The following is a 24,201-nucleotide window of genomic DNA, read 5'->3' on the forward strand; positions in this document are numbered from 1 at the left end:
GACTCTTTTTTTTTTTTTTTTTTTTAAAAGAAAAGAAAAAAGTTATTTTTAGTTTGGAATATCCACTAGATGGCCCCGAGTCTCCACAAACACACAGCCTGTCAACAGTGAGGAGTTAGTTCTGGAGGCACTGAGCACCAGATCACACTCTATTTTTTAGTTTAGGTAAGCAAACACCAAGGCAGCAAAAATAAATACACAAATAAATACATATATATTTGAGACGTTTATTATTTAAATAAATATTTACATTACAGCTTTGTATAAATCAAAAGGGTTTTCTTGCACAGCACATCTTTCTAGAAGAGCAGTCGCTTAAGAAAGAAAAACAAAGAAAGACAGAAATAAGGGATGAATAACGAAGATGCCATCCATCTGCGTTAGGAAAAGGTAACTGCTCGTGTAAATCAGTGGGCCATTATTCCTGCTCGACACAGTCGCGGCTGCATTCGTGACACATGAAGTGGATCTAAAAAAACAAACAAACCCTTTCTCTTTTTTGATGCTTGTTTTACAGTTATGCATAAATCTACATGATCATTTGATATACATTTAGATTTTTTTTTTTTAGTCGCTACAAAATAAGATAATGGCAATCTAGACTAACTTAATAAAAGAGCCATAATATATGGCTTGGGGGTGAATCAAGTTAATGTTCATGTCACACATTATTAATTTGAGCACAAATAAAGCAGAAAGAATAAAAAGCCTCGGTGAAATTAAAAGACGGTACGTGAACGGTAAAAGGCTACAATGCCGTGTTAACAGTATATGGCTCAGCTTGGAGAACGAAACAGTTTAGGCAAGGTCGTCTAAACAAGAAAAAAAAGAAGATATAGTTATATTTGTATGTAATAGAGCGCACAACTAATGCCCAAACTACAGACCTATCTCACATCGCATTTAGTACACTTGTTGACACGAGTCCCTCATTTGCGATCCACCTCGAGCTCACCTGTCATGACAGTGACGTGAAGACGGGCTGACGTGGGAGAGAGACAGGGAACCCCCCAAAAAAAAGCTAAACTCTGCCACCGGATAGGAAGCATCGGGCAGCACAAACACAATCTGAGACTGCGGAAATATCGTTGAAAACAACGTGCAGATAGTTGAGTACGTTGCGCGTTTAAAAACGTCCCGAGTAGAATTTTAAAAAAAAGGGACAAACTCCAGAATGAGCATGTTGTTTGATGCAGCCAGTTGATCCTGTGCTCCTTGAGGGCTTTCAATAAACAAAAAGAAAAAGTTTATGAAATGCTCCTGGGTTTCTATTGCTGTCAGGTCATGCACGGAAACTTTATACGATCAATAAAACCAATTGTCTTCTTAAAAATGTGTAAAGAAAATAGTCTTCTTTTCAAAATACTATTCGGGGGGGTAAGGATTAAAGGGTCGACTAGATTAACAACATTTTCTTTTTCAACAACACTTTTTTGTTGTTTTCATCCTGAGATTAAAACCAATGTTTGTCATCACCAAGGTGTTAAGATTGTTAAAAAAAAAAAAAAAATCCATTATATTCGAATGCAACTTGAGAAACTGCATCAGTGTCTGTGAGCATTGCCGATAAAATCTGCAGTCTGCCGTCATACTGCGTTGGTTTTGGGCTGGGCCGGGTGCGTCCCGCTGACAAAATTATACACCAAAAACTGGGACGTTCCAAAGTAATGCGTCGCAAACAGTTTCCCATCGGGGGTGGGGTCGGAGAAGGCGATCTCGTCCTTGCTCAGGTAGGAGCCGTACGCAAAGTTGTTCCTGCGATGGGAAGAAAAAAGAAAAATGAAAACATGAAGAAGGACGCGTGAGCAAAGGCCAACGTGTTTTCAGACGGTTCCTTTCACCTGAGGCACTCCAGCATGCGCGAGGCGATGCTCTGGCGTCTCATCATGCTGACCACCCAGATGCGGCTGATGCCACAGATGGCCGGCTCCGGTGTGGTGGAGCAGCACCAGGCCCTCTGCCGCTCAAACATCACCTTCTCTCCCTCCGAGCCCTCGGGCGCTGGCTCCTCGATCACCCGGTAACCCTGGAGAGAGTCCACACGCTCAATCACGTAGCTTAGAATTGTTTTTATGCAGGTTGGTAGTTTTCAAGGAAGGGCTTTTGGTGTCTTACCTCTTGTATGTGCTCTGCTATGAGGCAGCCGCTCACTTTCTTGTCATTCGAAATGAAGAGAAAGGTTTTGGTCTTGGAGGGGCACTTTGTCTCCACCTGCTGGAAGCCGAGGTCGCTGTCAACCACTTCCCTGATCTCTTCAACCTGGGTGAGCAGAGAGGAAGATGGAATGTTTCTGTCTCATTTAAAAACTGCTATTGAGTAAGAAATAATTTGCCGTTTGTGTCATAAATATTTCCAGCTGTTTTCAACATCGTTCAGGTGACATTTAAGACACTATTTTGAACATTAACTTTTTAAGCTCCAGTTTACATCGCTCAACATTTTCTTCGGTGACTTCTCACTTGTATTTTCTTGATAATTTCTTGTGTTAAAATTAAAAACACAGCCTTTGAATAAGAAATTAGAAATAAAAAACGCACAATAATAAGGTGAAAACAAAATGTTTGACATTTGTGACTTGGTCGAGACATACAGTACCTTTCTGAGGGCATATTTGGGGTCGTCTGGCAGCACTAGAATGATCTTGCCGTCGGGATACTCTGCCAGGATTCTCTCCTTTTTCCATCCCTGAGTATGATGAAGAAGAAAACAACACAAATAGATGTTGGTGAGGCTTCCGTGAGCTCTACAAATTGTAATAATTGACCGAGCTGGTGTACTAGTCTCATTTTGTCAGCTATATTTTGCGCATATACACCAAATGCATGCAGATAGTGCAATTTCCTCACCACATATTTGACAGCACTGATGAACTTGTTGTGGAAGAGCAAATGCTGCGACTCATCCTCGGGGTTGGCAGCGGAGTAGAGCATCCCGCACGCGTTGCACGCCACCGCCCCAAAGTGCTTCTGCCCGGCGTCCTGCGAGGAAACACAATGATCACGGTGACGGACAGAAAGGCATGGAGGCCACTTGGATAGGATGACAAGGAAATATAGTTACAATAATGGTTTGGGTGCCGTCTTTGTCGGCCTCTTTGAGTTTCCGGACCCCCTTCTGCAGACCAGCTTCGGACAGAGGAGTGCGGACGTCTTGGGACTTTGCCACTCTGCTGTGAGACAAACACGCATTGCATAGTGTCAGCTTTGAATTCTGTTCACATTAAAAGGCGTCACCTTAAACAAAACCCCGAATAAATGTCTCACTCTTGAGAGGGTTTTTCTGTCTTCTCAGCAGCGCTGACGGTCACGGCCTCGGTCTTCGGAGCAACATCTGGACCTGGAAGGAAACCAAACGGGCAAATGATCACATCAGATCAGACGATCAGACGAGACAGAAGATGTGGTTTTTACGATGTGCTGTCACCGTCAAATGATGATTACAAATAAGAGATGAGATTAATTTAACATACCTGTAGACTTGCTGTCAGACTGTCGAGGCGTGTTCGACTGTTCTGGGTCCTCTTTGGCACGAACAGAAGAGCCTGACGTTGATAAAACTGGACGAGCTGATTCCTAGAAACACAAGAGGGAGGGAATAAAAAGCATTAGCGAGTGACTCCAGCAGTGATACTGCAGAAAAGATCACAGGAGCATCGTATTTTGGTTTTTCCATGTCACCTTGCAGTTGTTGGTGTTTGAGGCGGTCGAGGCCGACGAGGCGGCCGGTCGCGGCGCTGTGGGCGTGGCCTGCCTGAGCTGAGCTGCGCCGGGCTGGGTCGAGGCAGCTTTGGACTGAGGCGTCTGGGAAACTGAAGGCCTTGGCTGGGGCGACGCGGCAGTGGCGGCTGTGGGCTTGGACTGAGCCGACACCTGTCCAGCAGGTGGCGGCGTCGGGCGGGGAAGCTGTGGAGGGACGCCAGACGGCCTCGGCCGGCCGGCCGGGTTGCCCTGGCCGGGGGGGCGCGGCGCCTGCTGAGGGGGTCTGGCGGGGGGGGGCACCGGCACGGGGTCGTCGTCCAGCTCGAAGTCGTCGAAGGTGTACTTGGGGCGGGGCTTGTACGGCGTGTACTCCACGGGCTTCTGCTTCCGAGCGCCAACGCCGTTGGGCATGGGCGGCGGCGCGGCCGGCAGCGCCCTCTTGGCCGCCGACCGGGTCACTTTGGCCGCGGGCGCCGCAGGCGGTGGCATCTCCTTGGCGGCCTGAGCTCTACTCTGCCTCGGAGATTTACGGGTTTCGGAAGCGGGCGGCTCGTTTTTAGCACTCGCAGCGGTGGAGGCAGCGGCCTTGGCGGGCTCTGACCCGGCCGCTTCCGCTTTGGGAGTTTCGGGTTGCTTGCCGCCGCCGCCGTCGTCGTCGACCTTGGGAGCGTCCGCGCTGGGTTTGGCAGGAGGTGGTGTCTGGGGGGCGGGCGAGGGAGGAGCAGGGGGAGGAGTTTCCGCCACCGCGGCCGGACCCATGGAGAACTGGGAGAAGGTGTGGAGCGGTGCCTGCCAGTCCACGTCGGAGAAGGCCTGGCTGGCCTGGTCGGACTTGAGCTTCTTCACGCGTGCCCACGACATCTTCTCCCTCTGCAGCTCCACCTGCCGCAGCCGCTGATAGCGGGTCAGCTTTTTCTTCTCGTGGGCCTTCAGCGGCACGGACACCTGTGAGACGAAGAAGCGCCTCTTTGGCGGCTCCTCGGCGCCCGCCACCGCCTTCTTCGCCTCGCCAGGTTCGGTCGCAGACGGCCGGGGCGCCGGCGCCTCTACGGCAGGAGTCGGTGGAGCGGAGCCCCCTGCTGGCGGGGCAGGAGTAGCAGCGGCAGTGGAGGCGGCTTTGGGCTCCTGCGCGCTGGCGGCTGGAGGCTCCTCCTTGCTGGCTTCACTCTTTGCAGCTGCAGCTGCAGCCGCCGCTGCGGCAGCGGCAGCCACAGCTTTCTTTTCCTCCTCGATCCTCTGCAGCAACATGCTGTCGGTGGCGATGTCCTCGGCGATCTCCTGACACAGCGCCAGCAGGTTGAGCTGCTGCTTGTTAGCCGACCTCTTGGACGCCGCGGCCTTCTGCTCGGCCAGCGCCGCCAGTCGGGCCTTAGTCCGGGCCTGCGTGTTCATCTCTTGTTTCTTGGGCTTCTTGCCCTGTTTGGCCACCTCGCCACCATCACCCTTCTCTGTGGCGCCACCACTTTTCTCGCCAGCCTCGGCGTCGGACGTCTTCTGAGGCTTCTCCACCACGCAGACGTCGCTTCCTCCCTCGTCGTCCGTTATCCCCACCACGATCTCGTGGCCCAGCTCCATGTCTTGCAGGACCTGCACTTCCTGCACGGGCACGTCAGCCTCGTCGTTTGCTGAAGGTGCTAAGTTTACATCTTCACTAGTGGCGACTTGCCCAGCCGGCCAGTTTGTCACGTTGTTACCCTCTGCTGCATCGACTTCCATCATCACCTCCGCTGGTTCCTCTCCGTTTTCAAACTTCTGAGCAGCGACTTCCTCGGCTGATGCTTCCTGATCTGGCGCCTGCTGTTCCTCTTTCTGCACTTCATCGACCGCCTGGCACTCCTGCACTTGCTCCGCGAGCTGTGAGCTATTCAAAATCTCCTTATTTTCTACTGTTACTGCCAAAGCGCCACCATGAAAAACCTCCTCGGAATAAGAGACAGAGAGTCCAGATTCTGCAGCCGCTTGAGTTACGATATCAAAGTCGATTTCACTCTGGGGGACTGGCTCTAACGTCACAAACTCTGCGTCGCCGTCTTCCATCACCAGTACGTTGCTCGTTGCGGTTACCATGGCGCCACCTGTGACCTCCTGCAGTCCTGCGAGGTCCTGCTCTGGACATTCTGGAGCCTTGGCAAAATCGGGATACCCATTGCTTTCACAGTTCCCCACTTCGCCCTCACCTGGCGCGCTGCTGTCTGGACCTGAGCCCATCGCTGCCACTTGCTTCACGTCTGCGATCGTGTCAATCTGCTCCACGATCGCTGTGATGCAACTTTCAGGTGGAGCCTCAGGTGGAGCCTCAGGTAAAACTTCCACCTCTAGATCGTGGCTGGCTGGAACAGGAGTCTGGTGTTTGACGCTTCCCTCCTTGTCTACGTGTGTGCAAACGTCTCGGCTCTCTTCAAACACAGATGGATCTTCCTCCATCTTCTGCGTCGCCGTGTTTTGCAATTCCAGGAAAGACTCGGCCTCGAGGTTCTCTGACGCCACGGGAGTTTCTGCGCCGCCGTTGCTCTCCGGGCTGCTGATTGGTTCGTACACCACCTGGTTTTGGCCCAACTGCACCTCCAACAGGCCGACCGCCTTCTTCTGCTCTGCAGATGGAAGGACGGCAAAATCGCCCTCGTCTGTTTTGTGGCATGCAAACACAAATTCTTCATTTTCCTCAGGATAACTCGTGGGTGGTGCGTCGGGTTCGTGGGCGGAAACAGCTACTGCCTCATCAATCGCAGTCTTCTCCTCCAATCCAGAATCTTTGCCTTCTATCGACCCACTAATTGGCTGAGCGTCCATCTGGATGGGCTCAGCACTGGAGCCTTGATCCACGGTTTCACCGTCCTTATTCTGAGCTGCGGCCACAGGAGGAACTGTGTGGATTTCGTCAAACAGGGCCACCTGAGTTTCATTCACTTTCTCCATCTTCTGCAGTTGCTGCTCTGCTGCTGCCACTTCACTGCCAGTCTCTGGCGCTACTGCGCATTCCACACTCGTTTGGGTCTCTGAGGGGTCAACAGACTCACCAGCGATCTCGCCCTTCTCTGCCTCACCTTCAGTGCTGCCGCTCGGAGCTTCTGTGTTGGGTTCACCGACCTCCAGGCTCTCGTGGATTTCTTCTTCCACAGCAGGTGGTGGATCGCAAATAATCTCCGGTGTCGCAGTGCTCCCCAAACTCGTCGGGGCCTCTGACAAACTGAAGGATTCAGGAGCGGACTCGTTTTGCTCGGCCGTACTCCCACAACTTGTAGTCGGGAGGTTTTCTTTTGCTACAGCGTTGAGCTCACTGGTCTCCAGGCTGCCGCTGATGTGAAATACGGCTGCAGGTGACGCCTCAGGAAACTCTTCAGGTGCTGCTGTGGTGTCCATCGGGATGTGAACATGCTCAGTAGTGGGCTTGTCTTCTTTTGGTGTGCTATCATCACTTCCACCCTCTGGTTCTGTCCCAAAGTGTTCACGAACGTTCTCCTTTTCTGCCTCCACAGTCGTTGGGACGTTACAACTCTCTATTATTTCTGCAGCTTCCAAACTCACAGGCACCTTTGGAATGTCAACAGCTTCTGCACACAATTTGTTTTCGTCCGGACTATTTCCACTGCTCTCATTTGCAACATCCGCGTCAACAACACTGACCTCTGAGGTGCCCTGGATTTGTACTTCAGCCACAGGTGGAGCAACAGAAGTCACCTCGAATGTGGATGCAGTTAGTGGAGTTTCCATGCTGACTTGATCTGCTGGATCGTCTGCAGATTCACCACAAAGGTGGAAACTTTCTTCCTTTCTCTCACAATTTTCCCTTTTGGGTTCTTCTTGTGCTTCCGTGTTCAGATCACCCATTTCCTGGACATCACGGATTTCCATTGCAGGTGTCAGATGACGAATCTCTTCTGGCGTCACTTTCACATCTTCTACCATCTGACTGTCAGTGTCAGTGGCATCCATGCATTCGACCACAGCATCATCGTTGCCGTCTTCGCCATTAGCAATGTTGAAGTTGTTCTGTGCTGTTCCGTCAGGTGCGGGAACTTCACTGACCTCCTGGTTCATCTGGACTTTCACCGTGACTTCGTCCGTCACATCTGGAGCCTCTGCAGACGCTGCTGCTGTCGTCTCAGAATCTGTGTGATTCTCTGCTACAATGTCACCTTCTGCCAACAAGGCATTTTCATTCCCATTACCTTCAGTAGTCGGAATCTCTGGGCACTCTTGATCTTTATCAGCTGAGTTCTGGCTCTGCTGGCTCTCCATTTCTACTGCAGCTGTAGTGCTGGAAAAGTCATCTGAAGTAATTTTCTCCTGCACGGCCGCTGCAATACTTCCAACATTATTGCTGCTGAGACAGACTGAGACGGGGGGATTCTGCACCTCCTCGGATGTGCTTGTCATGCCTTCACTGGCTTCTGGGCTTTGCTGAATCTGCACTCTAGGCGGCATGTCAAGACCATCTGGCGTCCTGGTACAATCACCCTCAAGTCCTTCAGTACATGGGAAGACCAACGTGCCTTCGTTTTGGTCTACTTCAGATTTTTCACGGATGACATCGTGATGCTCCTCAGCAGACGTGTCTGTGCCGAGCTCACCAACAGCTGGTCCACTCTGGCTTTGTACTTCCACTGCCGGCGCAGGACTTGGTATCTTGGTTAGTAAAGTGTCCATTTCATGCACAGCGGTGTGTTCAAGGTTTGCCTCATCCTGACTTTTCACTGTGTCCCAGTTACTGCCATGATCCTCGTTGAAAACAGAAGTTGTGTCTGATGCTTCAGCAGTAGCTGGCTGATTAGAAACCTGCTGTTCCAACGTCTCTGAAGGCTCCTCGACCATTTCAATTTGAACACTTGGCCCAGTCGTCAGTTCAAAGTTCGTCGTTGCTTCCACCTCAGCTACTAAAGCACCTTCACCGTTGTTCTGCTCATGTTGATTTTCCACTAAGTAGGATGTTTGGTCTGGAGCTACTTCAGTGTTGACACACGTGTCTGTCTGATGCTCCGGGTCCGTGTCACAGTAAGCTAACGCTCTCTGATTCTGCTCATCATCAGCTGTACCACCTTGCGTCATTTTTTCAGGGCAGCCTTCACTCGTCTCGTCCCCCACAACCAGGTTTAACTGCACCTCGGCTGAGGACGCGGGAAGGACAACAGTCGCGCTTCCATTTGTTTCACTTTCCATAATGTTTTCTTCTGGCTGACTCACTATTTGGTGAGATAAGTTGGTGTTTACACATGCAGCTTCAGGGATGAATCCAGCCGGCACTTGTCCAGATTTTGAATCCTCTTCAAGAACGACTGAACTTTCTACTCTGGTATCTGTCTGAGTGTCTGCATTACCAACAGATGTCAGATTTACCTCTGTTTGACTTGGTGGATTAGATTCAACTTGGATTTTCTCTGGCTCGGTGTGAGTATCGTTTGAAAATACTTTACCATCTATTCCTATATCAATATGGATTGCAGGGACGGCAGTTTCCTCAAACGTCTCAAGCCCCTGACATTCTGCTTCCGTATGGCTGCATTTCACATCAGTCTTTATCTCCTCAAATAAAGTATCTGTGGTTTGCTTTGTTTCTGTTTCTCTGCTCACTTCAGTCTGACTGGCACAGGCCAAGTCTGTTCTGCCATCTGAATGCGAGTTACCTACTTGAATTGCTTCTGTGGTGCTGGAGTCCAGTGTTTCTGCAACAGAAACTTGCGTCTCATTAGGTGCACACTCAGGAATTTCCACAGACTCTGCGTGATCAGTTTTTTCATTGTTGCCTGCTTGAGATGTGAAGTGATCCACCTGCGTAGCTGCTGCAGAATCAAAGTCTTCCCTACATGATGCAACTGCTGTAGTATCAGTGGGCTTTGGGTTTTCCACATCCTTTAAAACCTCAGGCTTACTTTCACTTGTTGCACATTTTTTCAATTCAATGCACGTTTGTGTGCTTAGTGTTGAAGAGCATAACGTTTTCGCTGGCTCAAATTGCACTGAGGGAACGAAAAGTTCTTGCCTCTCACCTTTCGTGACAGACGTTACATTTTCCTTCCTGACATCCAGATTAGTGTCACCAAAGCCCAACAGGTGTGAAAATCTACCATAATTGTGATCCATCTTTATCATGCCCGAGGGTGCAGACGGTGAACCGTGGCTTCTCTCCTGTGGCACAGACGGTGACTCTTCAGCCCTGCGCTTACCTTTCACTCGGTTTGCGTATTGTCTGATGCAGCGAGCCTTGTCACCGTCACCTTTGTCTCTAAAAAGGTCAGTCTTACTGTCGTCACTACTCAACTCATCCTCAGAGTCCGTGGATGCGGCACGCTTGAGGGGAGTCTTAGAATAGGTGTTTTGCGAAGGGGCTTCTCCGCTGCAGGCACTTGTGGCAATCAGGAGCTTGGCTTTTTTAACAGGCGGGTCAGAAATGGAGCTGCTGGAATCATTTGGGGAGGAACCCGGCGTGGATGACTTAGCTGGTTTGTTGTCCCCGCCGTCTACTGAAGAACAAAGTTTCATCTTAGTCCGTGGGGGTGTGGTGTTCTCATGTTGAGTTCTTCTTTTGAGGGCATTTATGTGGGAGGCTGGTGAAGTGTTGGAGTGCAAGGCCTCCCCATCTTCATCCGCTGTCCTCATTGTGGGCTCAGAGTCATGGGGAGAAGGTTCTCTCTTTGGAGCAGGCATCTCTGTAAAACAATAATAATGATAACCATGTCATAACAGCGCAGATACAACTTTGTTAGACCATTGTCAAGAAGTTAAACAACGGTTTTGTGGCTTAAGATTGTTTAAATGTAGGTAGAATAATAAAGAACATGCATTCCATTGTCAAGTTAAAAAATAATACCGTTTAAAGTCTTAAAAACAAACAAAAAATACGTCCTTCTCCTTTACCCACAACATCCGACTGGACTTGCTAACGCCTGGACATTAACAAATGGTAGTTACACAATCATAATACACTATGCAACCGAAACGAAGTGAAATCCTTGCTAATTCGCCTGACTTCAAAACACAGCAAACAAACCGTTGACACCAAGAGAGGTTCGGGCACAACACAAACGGTTGGGTGGCTAAGCTAGCGTCGGCTAGTGCGCTAGCTGCAAGTCCACAGTGGTGCGAGCTAACGTTAGCAGCAACTCGCAACAAATGAGCAAAACGCGATTCGCTCCTTGAGTCGAGAAACAAAGCAGCCAAACAGAGGCGCGGGCAGTGCTAGGAGTCGTTCTTATGTTATAATCGTCAGCAAAAACGACAAAGATGTGGAGATAGCCACTGAAACTCACTTGATGATTTCTTTTTTAACAGCAGCTGTTTTTTTCCTCCCTGCGAATAAAAATTAACTGTACTTCCGGAGTGAAACGGCGGATGTGACGTCGAGGCTTGCTTTCCACTCTTGGGATGGGGATTTTTTTTTTCCTCACACTTTTTGGCTGTGTTTTTGTTTTGTTATGTTATTAGCATCGCAAAAACTTAATACGTACTTCATACGTTATTGAGGACGGTAATTGTTATTTTTCCACCACCACAACTAGACAGTGAGTAAATAATAACCAAGAGCCACACAAGTAGGTAGCCGTTACTGTAAACACTATTACTACTAGTGACCTAAAGGTTTATAGCGGACATGTGCAATGAGCAGGCGGAAAACGGAAGCTGCTTTTTGTGTCTTTATTCTGAGTCCTTGCAGACATTTGATCATAAGGCGTGCGGCAAGCAGAGTTATTAGATATAAATACATTAATGCAACAGAATAGACACTGACTGAGGCCTTGGATAGCTCGCCATTTGTAATGATCGTATCGAATCTTTTTATTAATTAAGACATTGACAGCAAACAAAAGCAACAGCTGAGTACATATTAACAACGCCAGTGCTGAATACACATCACTTTTTCATCTCCAGGATTCCACTTCCCGGCCCTCGTCTTTTTGCACTGCAGATGTTGCAAAACTGCATCCCAGGAACCTGAAATGAGCAGCATCAAACAAGATGCATGGGGTTTTAAAACTGTGACTTTTTCAAACAATGATTTACCAAACAAAGAGTGAACGACTCACTGCTCCGGAAGAAGGTAAACACTCCTTGTGAAACATGTGTCTGCAGTGAAACACCACCACACTGAATGGTTTGGCCATGTCTGAAACATTGATGTCACAAAAAAAAAAGAAGTTAAAATCAGCTTTCAAACACAACACAACTTTGACAGATTTGAATATGTACACAGAGAAAGCACAACCTGAAGGTAATATTGTGGCGAGGCAGGATTCGCAAATATTCTCCTCTGAAAAGAGAAAACAACCACGTTGGAAAAATCCAAATTTAAACATTCTCAATTGCCTTCAGGGCCTTAAATGTCAAGCTCACACACCATCGACCCGCACTCCCCGCGTCTGTGTCCGGTGCATCTTCTGGAGCAGCGAGAGGGAATCAGCCACCAGGATCTTCTTACAGCCTTCCCTGAGAAGAATCTGAAAACAAACAAAAAGTTGGTTATAGTATCGTTATTGTAAGATTGATCCATTGTTTAAATGTATTAAAGAATTCATTAATGATTATAAATGACATAAGAACCTGTAGATTGTAGTCCTGCAGGATTTTTACTAATGAGTCTCTGAGGTTTGGGATCTCCATGCCCTCTTTAATGCGGTGTATGAGCAGGATGGGATCCACATGAGTGCCAATGTTATTGAGGAGGCCAGTGATAAAAGCTTAAAAAACAGAAAAGATAAAGCATGTCATGACAATAAAAAACAAAAATGATGGCAAAATTAAGAGTATCGCGGGAGGCTACGCCGTACGTGGTTTGTCAATTGAGTACGAGATGAGATCCTCCCAGAGCTCTGCATCGTCCTGCTCTTTGGCAAACTCTATGGCTTTGTCCACATCCCCCAGCTCCTCCATAATCATCTGCAGAGCTCGTCGACAGTTTCCCATCCTGCCTGAAAAAGACAAATACAAAACCCAGGCTACTTTCACCATTCTAGCAAAACCTGATTCCGCGAGACCAAGACTCACTGAGCAGGAAGACGGTCTCCTCTACAAAGTTCCTCTGTTGACACACCTCCAAAGCCTTGAAGTAAAAGGGGAGATGATGCAAAGTCATGAAGAAACCAGCGGGATTCAAAGGAATGACAAATTGAAGAAAATATTTATAATCTTAAAATCCTACCTTTTCCAATGGACAGTGCGTGCTGTCGCGCAGGAAAGGCAGGAGGTTTGGTCGGTCAAACTCAGCGTAGAGGCCGATCTGCCTGCCGTGGTACTTCTGGCCTTTGTGGTGATCTCGTTTGAACAGTTTATGGAGATACTTAAGGGGGGGGGGGGAAATTATTATTTTTTTTAACCTGAATCAAAATTACATTTATTATCATCTTCTACCAAACTATATCTGTTTTATTTCAGTCGACTCACCACATGCAGCAGCTCAGGTCTGTCTCTGAGTTCCTCGACCACTCTGTCGATCTGGGAGTGCCGGGAAGAAAGAAGATGGGGAATCAGGACCCTCTCAACTGAGAGAAAAGCTGACATTAAACGCTGCACACTCACCGATATCTTGTCTTCATTGTCGAGGAGCATATCAACGGCTTTCTAAGAGACAAAAACCCCAGGAGAACAGAAATGAAAACACAGCAGGATAAGCACTGATGATCGAAAACATCCTCAAACTTGACTTGCACCTCTTTGTCAAAGTCCATGAGAAGAACAATCTTGTCCTCGATGGAGGGGAAGAGGTTGTGCTTGTGGATGAGCTGGTAGACGTCCTTGTGCCTCAGTCTCAGGTAGATTTCCAGAGCTCGGTCGTACCGCTGGTCGTACGTGTACCTGCAGAAGCAACAAGTGCTGCTAAGTTACCTTTACTGATTAAAGAAGGAAGAAAACTAATGTTTTCCGCAATACAATTTAAGTTTTGCATTTTTTTAAGCACAACTCACAGTTCAGCCAGTGTGGTGAGCAAAGTTCTGTTGGTCTGATCCTTCTTGAGGTGGTCGTTCACTGCCTGAACAATCGCCATGTTATTGTAAAGGTCTCCTGGCCACTCACGGATCAGCGTAGCAAAGCCCTTTGTGGACAGGCACAGAAAGTGGACAAAGTGTCAGTGGACGTCCAACAGAGTGACGGCGCGAAATGACAGAGGACAACAAACCTCATAATCTGTTTTGAGAAAATCATGCAAGATCATCTCGTAGATGGCCGGCCGGAGGCGGAGATCTCCTCTGGGCAAATACTGACTGATGGCCTGAAACCAGAGTGGGAAGGGTTCAGTGGTAAGAGATTATTTCTAATAAAATCACAGGCCTCATCACAAACTTACTTTCAGCTGCCCGATGGTCTTGAACCTGTACACTTCATTTTCCCAAAGTTCCATGTTTTTCCCAAGAACTTTTTGACACTTTCTGCATTTAGGGGGAAAAAAAAACAACAAAGGTCATCTGACCCATCACATGAAAAAGGACATCCAGCAGAAGTGCTTGTGGATATGACGGGTCAATTAGAATTTCCACTTCTGGAAGACAGAGAACCGACCTGGCGGCGCTGTCATAGTCTCCTTTCTCCACCAGGTGATTGATGTAGGCCATCCCAATTTTCTGGACGTCGTGCCTCTTGATGTTCTTGTAGCTGATCTCAGCGGCCATCAGTGCCTCCTGTCACGGCGACACGAGCAGTTAAAGCCCGCATAATTGCAGACGGTAACCTTTTGTGAACGCGCGCAGCTCGACGACACAAACCTCGTACTTCTTCTTCTCAAGCAGCCAATCGATGTGGTCGTCCTGGTCGCGCTCTTTCGCCACGACGATGTCTTTGGGACTGATGATGTAGAAGAGCGACTCCCCCTCCGAATGCTCTGTTAATGGAAACGCATTTACGACTCCCGCGTACGGCGCGTTACAGCTGACATTTGGCGGGTGGACGCATAATGAGATCAAGAGAGCAGCAAAACGCCGCGTGACATTTCCCCGCCGGGGCTGTTTTTATGGTCTCACCCAGGCGGTAGTCTCGGCACTCGTTGTCTTTGAAGTTGCGCACGGTCAACGCGTCGGAGGAGATCTCCTCGCAGCTCTCGGGGAGGGGCTGGATGATGTCGAGGCGAGGCCGCGCGCGGAACTCCTCGTCCTGCATGCACGCGGGGATGGAAGCACGATCACAAAACAAGTATTTACACCCTGCATGCTCCATCCATCCATCCATCCATCCATCCATCTACATACTCTCCCAGTCAAAAGTTTGGACCCACCCTATGAATTTAATGTCTTTTCTTTCATTCTCATGACTTTTGACAGTGCAGTTTCTCACTGAAGGCATCAAAGCTACGTATGAACACACATGGAATTATGTAGGAAGCAATAAAAGTGTAAAATAACTCAAACACGTTTTATATTTAAATTCTTCAAAATAGCCACCTTTCATAAAAAGCATATTTGGAGTTATTGAACATGTTTTTCTTTGCTGCATAATTACATACATCGCTCATATATTTGATGTCTTCAGTATCTATCTGCAGTGTAGAAAGTTGTAAAGATTAAAAAATGTGGTAAATGAGGCAACTCTACCATGTGATCAGAGCTCTCCTTCACAAAGTACAGGGTAACCAGCTGATCCACCAGCGGCGCCAAGCCACATATGAAAAACTCTGTGTCGAATGCGTGAACTGGTGGAGAAGCCAAACAAAGGAGGATGAAACACATCTTGTTTAAAGCAATTATTAATTACTTTTGGAATGTTCAAATGGAATCATACTTATTTCAACGTAGCGGCTGGGCAGATCTCTCATTTCGGTCGGGTTTCGCTCCTTGACCACACAGACCTGGAGGGGTCGAACAATAATGATAGTGAGAAAAATATGTGCAAAAACAAAAAACGGCAATGCAATGGTAAAATAATTCCAACAGAAGTGCAACCAACCTTGACAGACGTCCCCCAGCCAACAATGAGGGTGGTGTTGTCTTTCCAACACAGGCTGCAGGGGTACATGTCAGGCCTCAGGTCGGTGTTGTCCCGCAGCACATTGGTGATCCGCTGCTTGGTGCTGAAGTCGTAGATTTTAACCCCCTAATAGAAACGGCACTTAAGCGTCTGAACGTTTTGGCGCACGGACGCTGGAGGGGACGGATCGCTCACCACGTTGTTGGCCCAGGCGATGAGGTTGGCTCTCCACTGGATGTTGGTGATGGAGCCCTCGCCCTCATGAATAAGAGATGTCTTCCAGCGATTCAACCAGTTCCTTTCATACAGAAGCAGCTTCGAGAGGGAAAAAAATAAGAAAAAAAACAACACATTACTAGATGCGTGAAGCTCATTCACACTTCATTCTGCATGGAGTTTCACAACCCTGCCTACAGAGGGCAGTAGATGACCGTTGTATAATGTAACTGCACTGGGACAATTTCCGATCTGCTGTAAATGAGGGAGCTCAAAAACCCCAAAAACCTTAAATTCATCATCATAATTCCACTTTGGAATTTACAAGCATTGAGACACAAAGGAACAAAAGCCATTTGCTGGACTGCACCTGAACGGGAAAGCAGTTCATTCACTGGCAAAAGGGCACATCCTGCTACTTCACAAGCCAGATGTAATTTGCAATAGATGGAGGAGACCTGACGCACTGACAGGCCTGTTTCGTGCATCATTCTCCCTCTTAACGTCTCAGCGACGTGCCAGTTACTGTAGACACTGCAGCCCGCAGTAGGCATCGGCACATCTTGATTATTAAACGCCGTTGCGTTGTGATTTTTCACTTTCATGGCCCCTTACACAGGTGCGGGGAGCATTGTGCAAAGTCTCTGTTTTCCCCCACAATGGAGCGCCGCTCCAAAGCTGCGAGGAAAACTGTTGAGTCCTTGTGTTGTAAATGCCGCAAAAGGACAAAGGCTGGCATTCACAGTCCTGCATTGTTGCTGTCCTTACTATACAAACTGGTAAGAAAGAAATATAGTAAAATAAAAAAAATAAAAAAGAGGCCCCCAAAAAAGTGCATATTATCAAGGATGCAGAGAGAAGGTTGTATAGGCTCTTTAATACAGCCAATGGGCTATGTTAATAAACAGTTTGCTCTACAAAGAGATGATATGACAAAGGAACTGTGGAGACAAAATTGAATTTCCTTTGACAGGATGTGGCTCCCGTTGAGCCTTATTGATTTTCATCACAGGCACATTGCAGAGGCCTTCACAACTTGGAACTGAGAGGAATCGGCGGCAATTGAAAGAAAATGGCAAAGTAACGCTAACAATGGGGGTTTCATAAAAAAAAAACTTGTTTTCCTCACTCTGGTTGTAGCAAATGTCACTCCGCTTTATTTACGGTCAGCTTTGCAACGCCTGCTTGCTTAAAATCAGTTTACGGCAGTGGACAGTAATTGTTTTTTGGGGGGGGATAACTGGTTGGTGGTTTCCTCTTGAAAAGCACAAAATGACAAATCTTATATATCCAAGGCTTCACCTCCGGTGGTGTCCTCGCTCCCGGAGACATCTTTCAGGCAAGTCATCGCTGTATGCGGAAATCCTAACACTATATACCCTCTTGATAATGACATCTACTTGCCGCGCTTGTGAAGCATTGCCTTTCAAACACCGCGGAGAGAAGAACAGCACTTTGTGAAAATGGGCAGCCCTCCCGAGAGCACTCCAGCAAAGAGACAGGAAAGTAAGAGCCTTTCACACACCAGACAAAGTCCTGCGCGTCGCCTCGGGCCGAGCCAAAGTGAGGAGGTTTTGCGAGATTAGGTTTCGCCAGGACACAATCAGGGTGAATCATTGTCGGCGGAAATGTCTCAAATCGCGTGAGTGGAAAGGAGTGCAATGCAAACCTACCTTGTTGCCCCCAGTGACAAACTGTTTATGGTTGGATTTGGTGAACTGAGGGTGCAGCGCCACCACCTGCAACGGAAGAGCAAGACGCGGGGTGTCACTGCGCTGGAGGTTTCAACTCACCTGCTTCCGTCTTGCACAAAGTGAAAAGCGGCTTGCGAGAGGAAAGTTGTCAGGATAATCATATAATGCTTACTTTAATAGGACAGTCAAAGTTCTCATGGAAGCCTTCTCTTGTGTAGAGGCCAAACACTTGAACCTGTGAGGAGACGACGCAGCAAGAAGAAGACCGGTAACGCAAAATGTCATTCTTTCTTCTTCCCTCTTTTTTTTTTAATTGCTGCCACTGCAGCTGTCCGGGGGGCAGCAGGGGAGTATGTGGGGGGGATTGTGGCGAGAGCAACATTTGATTGGCTCCTTTACTTCTCCACTGGGTCACCAATTAGCGGTCAGCTTGATTCTTTGGACCCTGCAGGGTTTAAAATCACAAGTCCTCGTCTCTGTCTTGACCGCAACCTCCTCTGGCTACAACAAACACCAAATGCATCATCAGTGTCCAAGGTACCTGGACATTATACATGCAGTTATCATAATGGGACCTCCACCCCTGTCCCCGAAAACCCCCTCCCCCACCAACACAAAAAAAAAAAGTTCGGAAATAATATAAAACTCTGATCTCATATCTTTTTTGGAAGCGCACCAGCAGTAAAGGATTAAGTTAGATTTTTAAAGGATTAGCAGCCGTCTGAAATGGTTGAGGGAAAACAATTGCACTCGCATTGATTTTAATTGTCTGCTCCACTTTTTTGCGCGACAAGATCTTGTTTTTTTTGCCACCAGAGTGCTCTGAGCAGGCGAAGGGGCGATATCAGAGAGCATATCTTAACTGCGAAATCCATGAAGGATGGTGGTAATGATGAGAAGAGACAAGATAACAGGTAAGGCAGAGAACATGGGGAGGGTATCCGCTGACGACTGATGGCTGACTGACAGCGCTGCACATCTGAGCGCAAGCTTCTCCCCGAATCTGGAAAACTGGCACAAGCTTTTAACGACTTTGTGAATCATGGCAATAAAAAAAAAAAAAAAAAGGTTCATGTGTAGATAACGTGATGATACAACTTCAGGTTAATGCTCCAACTGTCGTGAAAACTCGCTATCGCACCACTTCAAGTTTCAAATTATTCCCAATAAGTTTAAAAGTGTTATTATCCAAGTTATTTGTGGACTTGAAGGCCACTGATGAACGATAGCGACGGCTGACAGTATTTTTGGAGGGGTAGGAGTGCGGGGGGTTTGCATGGGCAGTGATCGGTAACGTCGGCAGCGCTCACCTTCCCATCCTCGGAGCAGATGCCCACATGCTCTCCACTCTCATCCAGGCTGATCTGGTTGATCTTCACTGAACTCTGAGGACACACAATATCCAGGCATCCGTTTTTAGAGGCGGCAAATATATGCGGCGGCGGCAGCGGCGGCCGAAAGCTGCACGCTCAACCTCAACCCACTAAGTGGACTCCAGAAATGGTGAAAAGTGAAGGAGAGATGAAAGATTGTGATTCTACACTGGCAGCAGCCACAGTTTAGGGCAACAAATCTCTGGTTCAGCAGCTACTCAGTGTTACTCAATATAAATGATGAAGGATCTTGAATTAATATGCTAAACTGAACATTGTTTTTGCATGAAGGATTCAACAACAGTGGACACGATGTTGATACTGACACTTTAAATGCAAAAAGTGTCAACACGAGGGTTTCAATGTACTCACAATTTCAAACTTCTGAGTTATATTTCCCTGGATGTCCAGCAAAAAGACCTTTCCGAAATGTGTACCTAAAGCCAGGAACTGGAGAGGGACAACGGTCGTGTTAATTTAAACGAAAAGCATTTTGCAGAAGAAAAAAAACCAACTGATTTTTTAAAAAAAGAAAAAAAAAGGAAAAAAAGAAATCTGGTGCTAATGAAGGTTTTGGAAGAGGGTTAAAAAAAAAAAAAAAAAAAAAAGAGTGTGTGGAGCCAGAGCGACCTGAGCAGAGCAGGGATTGGGCGGGCTTGGAGGCAAAGCTGTGAAATTGCAGGAGGTGGAAAAGCCCTATTTATTAAAGCATACAGTGTGAAATGGCATTTTTTCCCTCTCCCCTCCCTCAAATTAAAATGCTTAAGCATAATAAATGCACTGTACATCTGACTTCTTCCCAGGCTCCCAGTGCAACCCAATCACCTCTCTGCCCGACAGAGTCATTATTTCTTTTAAGCAGCAAACTGGGTTTGTGTTTGGACTGCGTATGTGTGAATTGGTGCACTTGTGTGTGTGTGTGTGTGTGTGTGTGTGTGTGTGTGTGTGTGTGTGTGTGTGTGTGTGTGTGTGTGTGTGTGTGTGTGCAGGCGCGCGCACACGAGTCCACTGGGACAAAAAAATTATAGGAGCTGGGAGCTTTTGGCATTAGATTAAGTGTGTGTTCTTCCACCCCGGCCGCTGCTCCGTGCCCTCCTACTAATCCCCCCTCCCTTCCACACAGCATGTGGATGTGCGGCGAGCCCACCATGCTTCAGTGCAGTCCATAATGAAATGCTTATATTTACAGGCACAACTGAGCATGTCAGACAGAGCCCCCCTGCAATCTCCCCAAATAAAATCACCCAAAATAAATAAATAAAGGGTTCAACCTTGTGAGGCGGAGCAACTTTTAAAGGGATTTATCGGGATGGAATTGTTCAAATGAAATTCTGATTCAGACACTTAAAATATGAGGCAACACAGGCCAATGTGTGTGTGCTACTGGTGGCTCAAGCGTTTTGAGGGGGGTGGCTGGTGGGGGTGTCACAGCTCTGTGCATGGTGGTGGTGGTGGTGGTGGTGGTGAAGGTGGGGGCTATGAACGCACGCTCAGCAAGACGGCACAGGAAGCAAAAGAAAGAGAACGAGGGTCGGACAAGACTGGTCAAACTGGCACCGATGCCTCTGTGTGGTAAAAAAGTGGGGAAGGCAAAAGAGGTCGGGCTCCTTAAGGTAAGAAAAAATAAATAAAAATGAATACATGAAAATCAATGGCGGTTAATAAAACATCAGGTGAGCAGACGTGAGCGGTGGTGACTTGTGCTCTGCTCAGGCGTGCACGTGCGCTGCGCCGGTGCCACAACGATTAGCCGTCTGGCTGAGAACGGGGGCGGCCCTCATCTTAAAAATATCAGCAGCGGGCAAAAACACAGGCGGATAGAGCGGAGAAGTATGCAAGAGTGGGAATAAGAAGAAGGAAAAAAAAGGCGGGAGGACAATGGCATGGGCTTCCTTTTGATGTGTCTCCCTGAGAGGCGATGAAGGGGAAGGTGAGAAAAGAATTGGCTGCCTTTCGAGGCTGCACACACACACACACACACACACACACACACACACACACACACACACACACACACACACACACACACACACACACACACACACACACACACACACAATGAAAAAAAGGGAAAGAAAGCAACAACTTTGCAGAGGACTTGTCTCAAAAGTGTACATAAACAATGCGAGGTCTATACTTGAGGCTGGAACGCCCTTGTGGCGGCTGAGACACGACCGCTACCTTGTCGTGGACGGTCATGCAGCTGGCGGCGTCTTTCTGGAGGATCTCGGTCACCCCGTTGGAGAGCCTCTCATACTTCAGCTTGGGCTCCTCCTCGCTGTCCTCCTCCTGGTGGGGGAGTCGACGTGTGAGATGTACTCCTGCTGCAGCACTTTTGGTCAAGGTATTCATTACAACGACAAAGTCTCTCTTTTTTTCGCCCCCCCCACACACACACACGCACACGCAAATGTTCCCTAAAAGCGATGGACAAAACTCTTCAGGAAGTCGGCCCAAATATGCAGAATGTCAAGGTGAAAGCGCTTAAAATCAGTGTCACTCAACTTAAGGGGCCCAGTGTGGAGGTTCCGACCACAAGTGTGGCTCCCTGGTTTGTATCTCAACAACATTGCCATAAATAAAGACCGTGAAATTCCTTTCATGCACAAAAACAGAAGAATAAAGCTCTACATTCAGTTTGAGTTATTATGTGGTATTATTATGATAAATACTACGCATGTCATTTTGCACATTAAACAAATATCTCTTTATTTAGAGCTCAAATATATTTAAATTGCAACCGTAAGTGAGGAAGAAATATTACTCATATAAAACCTGTAACCACAGATTTGTTTGTTTTCTTTTAATTCACTGGATGAAAATATATTCAGATTTTTTTCCAGATTTTAATGAATTAAACATAAAAGGGATTTTTCTCATTTCAAGCCATCTAGTCGACATCCAAACAATGAAGAACAGCAAAATATGAGAGGTTCTTTACAAGCAATCTTCTGCAAAAATAATATAAAAGTCGTGAAATTTGGGAGGATGAGTTGGGCTCAGCAATGCCTGCCGTCGCTGCCAGGCTCCCTATGCGAGTGTCTTCAAAGAAATTCACATGTCTTGCATGTGCATATCAGAGCATATACATGCACAAAGACACATTTCCATTTACTTTCCCTGAGACTATTCATCCCCAGGGACAGACACGAATTTTCATCATTTCATAAAGCAAAGTCGAGGCAGTCTACCGCGTTACACTTTCCAGACTGAGCCGACATTTGTGGCCAGTCACAGCCTGAATATTACTTATAATTCGGTTTATAACCAATGCTGCACAGTCTGTGGCTGCCCGGAGGGTGCATCAACTCAAAACATTGTCTGCCATTATGTGCGACTGGGCTGCAGGTTGGGGACAATAGCGTGGAAAAAATGTTATTTTCAAAAACAATCCTTTCCCACTCAACAACGCCATATCCAGGCTATTTCCTGTGTATTCTGCTTGCGGGATTTCCAATGCGAGGGCATTTGTCATGGCTCTCAGAGGTGTATCAAACAACAGAGGCAAACTTCATCCCAAGCAGAAACGACCAATTTTCTAACTTTTGCCATCGCTTTTGTCAGCTACCGTCTGTCTTCATGTGCTAAAAATACCATATTAAAGGCCAGGCACAACCAAGTGTCGGGCGTACAATTAGTTCAACTTTTAAGTGCTTTTAATCCCTGAATGAAACAACATCCATCTTAAACACAATCAGACAAAGAAAATAATCTCTTTTTTTTATTGAAACTGCCATTGAAAAAAAATTAAGTTATGGCAAACAAACTGGCCTATTCTTTGTTATCATGTACAATATTCACTAGTTTTTTTCATGAAAGCATTGGCCATTGTTTATTTCCACTTTCCTGGTCTTTCTCTGCAATACAGGGGTAACCTTCTGAGGCATATCTTGTATATCTCACATGCCATCTTTTCAGGCTCCATTCAAAGTGCTTTCAGACGATCAACCAAACAGCGTCCTATTTGTTGCGTCAGCCGCAGCTCAAGTGCTGTCAAAGAGACTCATAGGGATGTTTTTTATTTTAAGAGAAATTGATATTTTTTTGACATTAAAGAATAAAAAGGTTTAGGTGAAAAGTATGTTTCTTGCTTTACTTTCAGAGTTTAGTAAAAATGAGACAGTTGCAGTCTACTTATACAATTAGCTGCTTTCTAGCACAATCTGTCGTGTGTTTTCCAATGAGTCTTCATGTCTTGGAGAAGTAAGTGCATACAAAAAAACAACATATTGTGAGCCCCGTTGTCTTTAATAAACCAGGAACTCTCTGCTTTCTACTCTTACGCTCTTTCTTCCAAGGGGGCACAAGTGTTCCACTAAAGCCTTTCCCTGATATGTGATACTCATTCTCTGCTTTCTACAAAGTCTTTCCTTCCTGCCAGGCCGATGTCCAAAGCTATATTTTATTGAACCTACTCGTAATTCTCAGAAGCACGAGTGTGGTGTAACATCTCTGTGCTCAACCATAATATTGATGGGACTAGAGAGCTATCTGTAATTCATGAGTGTTTGACACCTCTCAAACCTGACAAAGATCCTTCTGGGATCACGCTGAGTTTATAAAGGCTGGTGTTGTATTATGCTCCGCAGGCAGTGAGCTGTATTTTTTCTGAGTTTTACAAAAAGAGAAAGAAAGACTTGTGATTGACAAGAATACGGGCACTCCTGTCATCAGCAACGTGCTGCATTCGATGCATTCTGAAAGCAGCATACAAGTGTAACTACATGACATATTAAGTAAGGGTCAAGATTCCCCAACTCTTTTATTCCATCTCCGTCTTGATAGACATGGAAGGGGGAAAGAGTTCATGGTGGTGCTCGAGTGTTTCTTACCTCAGACTCGTCTGTAAATTCCTCACTTTGTTTTCTTCCCTAGATGATGAGATATTTTTGAATGAATAGTGAAAGTCTGCCATTAAATGCGTTCAAGCCTTCAAACAAGTTGGCACAGTATATTCATCGCCATTGCAGATTCTTGCTAAACTGTAATTGATTCGAATTAAAGCTGCAGATGTTAAATCATCCTTTGTTACGCAGATATTATCGAGTAACAAATGCTGTATATGACACCACATTAAATGGTAAACACAAAGCTGAATCAAAAGTAGGATTGAGTTTTTGTATCATTATTGCTGTTATTATTTTTTTTGACGCGAACGTCAACACAAACCCGCTAGTATTAGCATTCAGAGCTTACCTGTTCCTCCACTTCCGCCATTGCTAGTAGCTTTATATGGACAGAGTGACACGCAAAACTGTTTAAATTTCAAAAGGCGTCTACATGAAATTTACACAATGTGTCCGCGTCCAACATCACACGCATATATCTTAAAATTAC

General features: G+C 46.8%; 2 protein-coding genes across 4 annotated transcripts; both read right to left on the reverse strand.

Moving 5' to 3' along the window:
• Window positions 1-213: 213 nt before the first annotated feature.
• Window positions 214-11,031, reverse strand: LOC142902534 (uncharacterized). 2 transcript variants are annotated; one of them, XM_076047689.1, is made up of 10 exons: window positions 10,943-11,031; window positions 3,678-10,342; window positions 3,470-3,572; window positions 3,264-3,336; window positions 3,061-3,166; window positions 2,847-2,978; window positions 2,596-2,685; window positions 2,116-2,259; window positions 1,842-2,026; window positions 214-1,755 (listed from the first exon to the last, which is right to left on the reverse strand). In XM_076047689.1, exons 2-10 carry the CDS (start codon window positions 10,338-10,340, stop codon window positions 1,587-1,589), a joined length of 7,665 nt encoding a protein of 2,554 aa, XP_075903804.1. In that variant the 5' UTR covers window positions 10,341-10,342; window positions 10,943-11,031; the 3' UTR covers window positions 214-1,586. The 2 variants fall into 2 exon arrangements, with proteins under 2 accessions (XP_075903804.1, XP_075903803.1); XM_076047688.1 differs by having other exon boundaries at window positions 3,061-3,169.
• A 282-nt stretch (window positions 11,032-11,313) lies between these two features.
• On the reverse strand, window positions 11,314-24,198 carry vps41 (VPS41 subunit of HOPS complex). Of its 2 annotated transcripts, XM_076047434.1 has the most exons (28): window positions 24,061-24,198; window positions 23,697-23,735; window positions 21,046-21,153; window positions 19,237-19,314; window positions 18,802-18,876; window positions 17,664-17,726; window positions 17,471-17,536; window positions 15,777-15,896; window positions 15,561-15,707; window positions 15,396-15,462; window positions 15,209-15,306; window positions 14,642-14,771; window positions 14,387-14,502; window positions 14,184-14,302; window positions 13,972-14,053; window positions 13,804-13,896; window positions 13,592-13,719; window positions 13,337-13,481; window positions 13,206-13,247; window positions 13,071-13,121; window positions 12,829-12,966; window positions 12,675-12,729; window positions 12,458-12,598; window positions 12,231-12,367; window positions 12,028-12,127; window positions 11,896-11,940; window positions 11,717-11,796; window positions 11,314-11,624 (listed from the first exon to the last, which is right to left on the reverse strand). In XM_076047434.1, the coding sequence occupies exons 1-28, from the start codon at window positions 24,079-24,081 to the stop codon at window positions 11,544-11,546; spliced, it is 2,565 nt and encodes an 854-aa protein (XP_075903549.1). In that variant the 5' UTR covers window positions 24,082-24,198; the 3' UTR covers window positions 11,314-11,543. The 2 variants fall into 2 exon arrangements, with proteins under 2 accessions (XP_075903549.1, XP_075903548.1); XM_076047433.1 differs by lacking the exons at window positions 23,697-23,735; window positions 24,061-24,198 and adding an exon at window positions 23,521-23,575 and having other exon boundaries at window positions 21,046-21,188.
• Between the last annotated feature and the right edge of the window lie 3 nt (window positions 24,199-24,201).

The sequence above is a fragment of the Nelusetta ayraudi genome, unplaced genomic scaffold, assembly GCF_046127955.1.
Source record: "Nelusetta ayraudi isolate G7.1 ecotype Tasmania unplaced genomic scaffold, CSIRO-AGI_Nayr_v1 ptg000094l, whole genome shotgun sequence".
Taxonomy (NCBI): domain Eukaryota; kingdom Metazoa; phylum Chordata; class Actinopteri; order Tetraodontiformes; family Monacanthidae; genus Nelusetta; species Nelusetta ayraudi.